The sequence below is a fragment of the Montipora capricornis genome, chromosome 2, assembly GCF_036669925.1.
Source record: "Montipora capricornis isolate CH-2021 chromosome 2, ASM3666992v2, whole genome shotgun sequence".
NCBI lineage: Eukaryota > Metazoa > Cnidaria > Anthozoa > Scleractinia > Acroporidae > Montipora > Montipora capricornis.
Genome location: NC_090884.1, coordinates 26,294,787 through 26,297,286, shown reverse-complemented (window position 1 = coordinate 26,297,286; position 2,500 = coordinate 26,294,787). Strand labels below are relative to the sequence as shown.

Sequence of the window (2,500 nt, the reverse complement as noted above, 5' to 3'; positions counted from 1 at the left end):
CCAGGCCACATTGGCGGGTGGCGAGTGCTTTCACCACTGCGCCATCCCTGCACACCATTAAAACCACCTTAAGAAGGGAAAAGGCGTTTAAATTTAAACGTTCGCTTCAATGTAACTTTTATTGCCCAAAAGTAAAGTATCGAAATGAAACGAAGGAGATTCGCCATCGATCTCTTGTACCATATGATAATTGTCCCCAAGGCGCGGTTCGATCCCACAAAATGCTCTAGGGGAAATTAACTATACAATAGAAATGTTTCCCGTTTCCAGTCTTCTTGTCGGAACGCGTATTTAGGGTCACGCAATGCAAATTACGCGCGTAATCTGGCCGCACTTCATGTTGTGACTGCAGAAATGAATGTTATTTCAGTAATGTGACATTGATTGGCCTGTAACAAAAAAAAATGAAATATGAGAAAGAGAGAGGGAAATGTGCGATTGTTGTGAATCTAGAGTTTACGAAATTGTAGTGAAGCGTTTTTGTATAACAAGAGAAGAACCGGAACGAAATAAAAAGCGAATACAGTCCTCAGTGAAGTGTATGATTTTGAACACTTCTGCCCTCAACAGTGGAAGATGGCAGACCATTGGCAGTTGTCAGTGTTCAATCCTTCACACTTCCTTGGGTGAACTGAATTTAGATGTAAACGATTGATTAACCGATCAATTAATGGTGGTTTTGTGAAAAACATTTGAATTAACAGGTGATGGGAGATAAGAAGGGCGGGAAAACCACAAGGCAACTCTTCCACAAAGAAAATCAAGAGGCGTTAAAACAAATTCAGCAAGTGCTGAAGATACCCTTGAAATTCGTTCACGTGATCCGGAATCCTTACGACAATATCGCTACAATGCTACTCAGAGCTGTGAACAAAAGAAACGAGGCTGATACAGGAGAAAAGGTGATTAAATCTGTCATTTCTATAACGTTGTTTAATATTATATCAAACATCCGAACTCAGAGTCTTACGGCCTTCATTCATGCTTCGATTTCAGAATTTTGCCGTAAGACCTCCAGATAAGATTTTTTATATAACTATGAGTTTCCAAAGTCAAGAATGAACATTCACAGTCTTTTCAAATGATGTCAAAGTAGTGAAAGCAAAGTCAGGCGCCGGGGTTATTCTCGAAAAGTCGAAAACCAAAAAAAAAAAGAAAAAAGAAAATAGACTTCTTTGATTGCTGGCCTAAATGAAATCCTATCGCGAGCTTTTTTTAGGTGACCTAAAGACGCAGTTGTGTAGAAGCTGTTAGCATTTGTGTAGAAGTTCCCAACATTCTTGAGACTGAGTTCGACAGATGTTGGATGGCGTTGGCAAAGGTGTGCAAACGGGGTACAACAACTCCTAACAATGTAGGGACCTGTAGTGTATCACGGGAAGGATACGACCCATAAGACTTTGTAAACTTACAAAATTCGGCTGCCATCTTGTTTTCAACATGTTGATGCGTCGTCACCTATTGTCATTAATGTGCCAACCAGGGATCTATTGGCTGTTGAAACAAAGGTTCTTTTGTTCTGTGGTTGGCAAAATTTAAAGATCAAAAGAATTGTCTATAATTCTCTACTAAGGTCTGTGTCATCCATATTTTGAGTATTTAATGCAAATGGACCTGCTTTATTCAGTGAGATTGCAACAGTTGGGGAAACTGATATTATCTTTGACTGAAAGGTCTTTTAGTGCCTTAAGAAGAATCAAGAATTACCTTACGTCTACCATGACGCTAAAAAGATAAACAATCTTATGGTGATGTCAGTTTACAAGGAAGATGCGCACAACTTCAATTTGATTAATGATGCTGATGAGTTTGTACCGAGAACTGTCAGAGGTTGTCAAAATTTGGACACTTTCCCGAAGACGACCTACGATGAGGATTTATGTGGCCATTATAATTGTTGCTGCTGGTGAAAAGCATTTACAACTATCGTTGCAGTACTGATTTTTTAATTCTAGAACCTTCAGTGCAACAATAAACTACATTCAGAGCAACCTCGTTCCCAGGCTCTCTCTCTTTTTAAAAGGAAAAGAGAGAGAGCCTGGGAACGAGATTGCTTTTAGGGCAATCACTCAGCGGACAGCGGTCCCTTTTTTTCGGGTACAGCCCCTTGATATCATACTCTGTATTAAACTCGGCGAACTCTCGTCACTTCAAACTGTTTAAATCTACAGCAGGCAAATGCGCGGCACAAAATTACGTGATCCACCGTAGCAGTTCATATTTTGAACTGTAATACTGGTCAAAAAATGCTTCAAGGTAGTTTGAAACTAGCAATAAAGTTTGTGTCAAATTGCTTATAAAGTTCCCCAGTTTGCATTAGAGCGCATTTAGACTTTCATACCCACCCCCCCTCGCTCCCCCAACAGAAATGGGTGTCCGGACCATAACAGTTGAGTAAGATACCACCACCACTGGTAACCTTCGTGTCCTCCTCCCACTTTCAGCTTCTTTCCTATGGACCTTACTCTCCAAAGCCAAGAACAGCCGGAAATATTTTTCG

General features: G+C 40.4%; 1 protein-coding gene across 1 annotated transcript in view; it reads left to right on the top strand.

Annotated features, from left to right (window-relative positions):
• LOC138039184 (uncharacterized) overlaps positions 1-2,500 on the top strand; it is a 7,338-nt gene that overhangs the window by 4,030 nt on the left and 808 nt on the right. Inside the window, exon 3 of the mRNA XM_068885370.1 lies at positions 705-902. Within this exon, the coding sequence (XP_068741471.1) occupies positions 705-902 (198 nt within the window). The remainder of the gene's footprint in view (positions 1-704; positions 903-2,500) is intronic.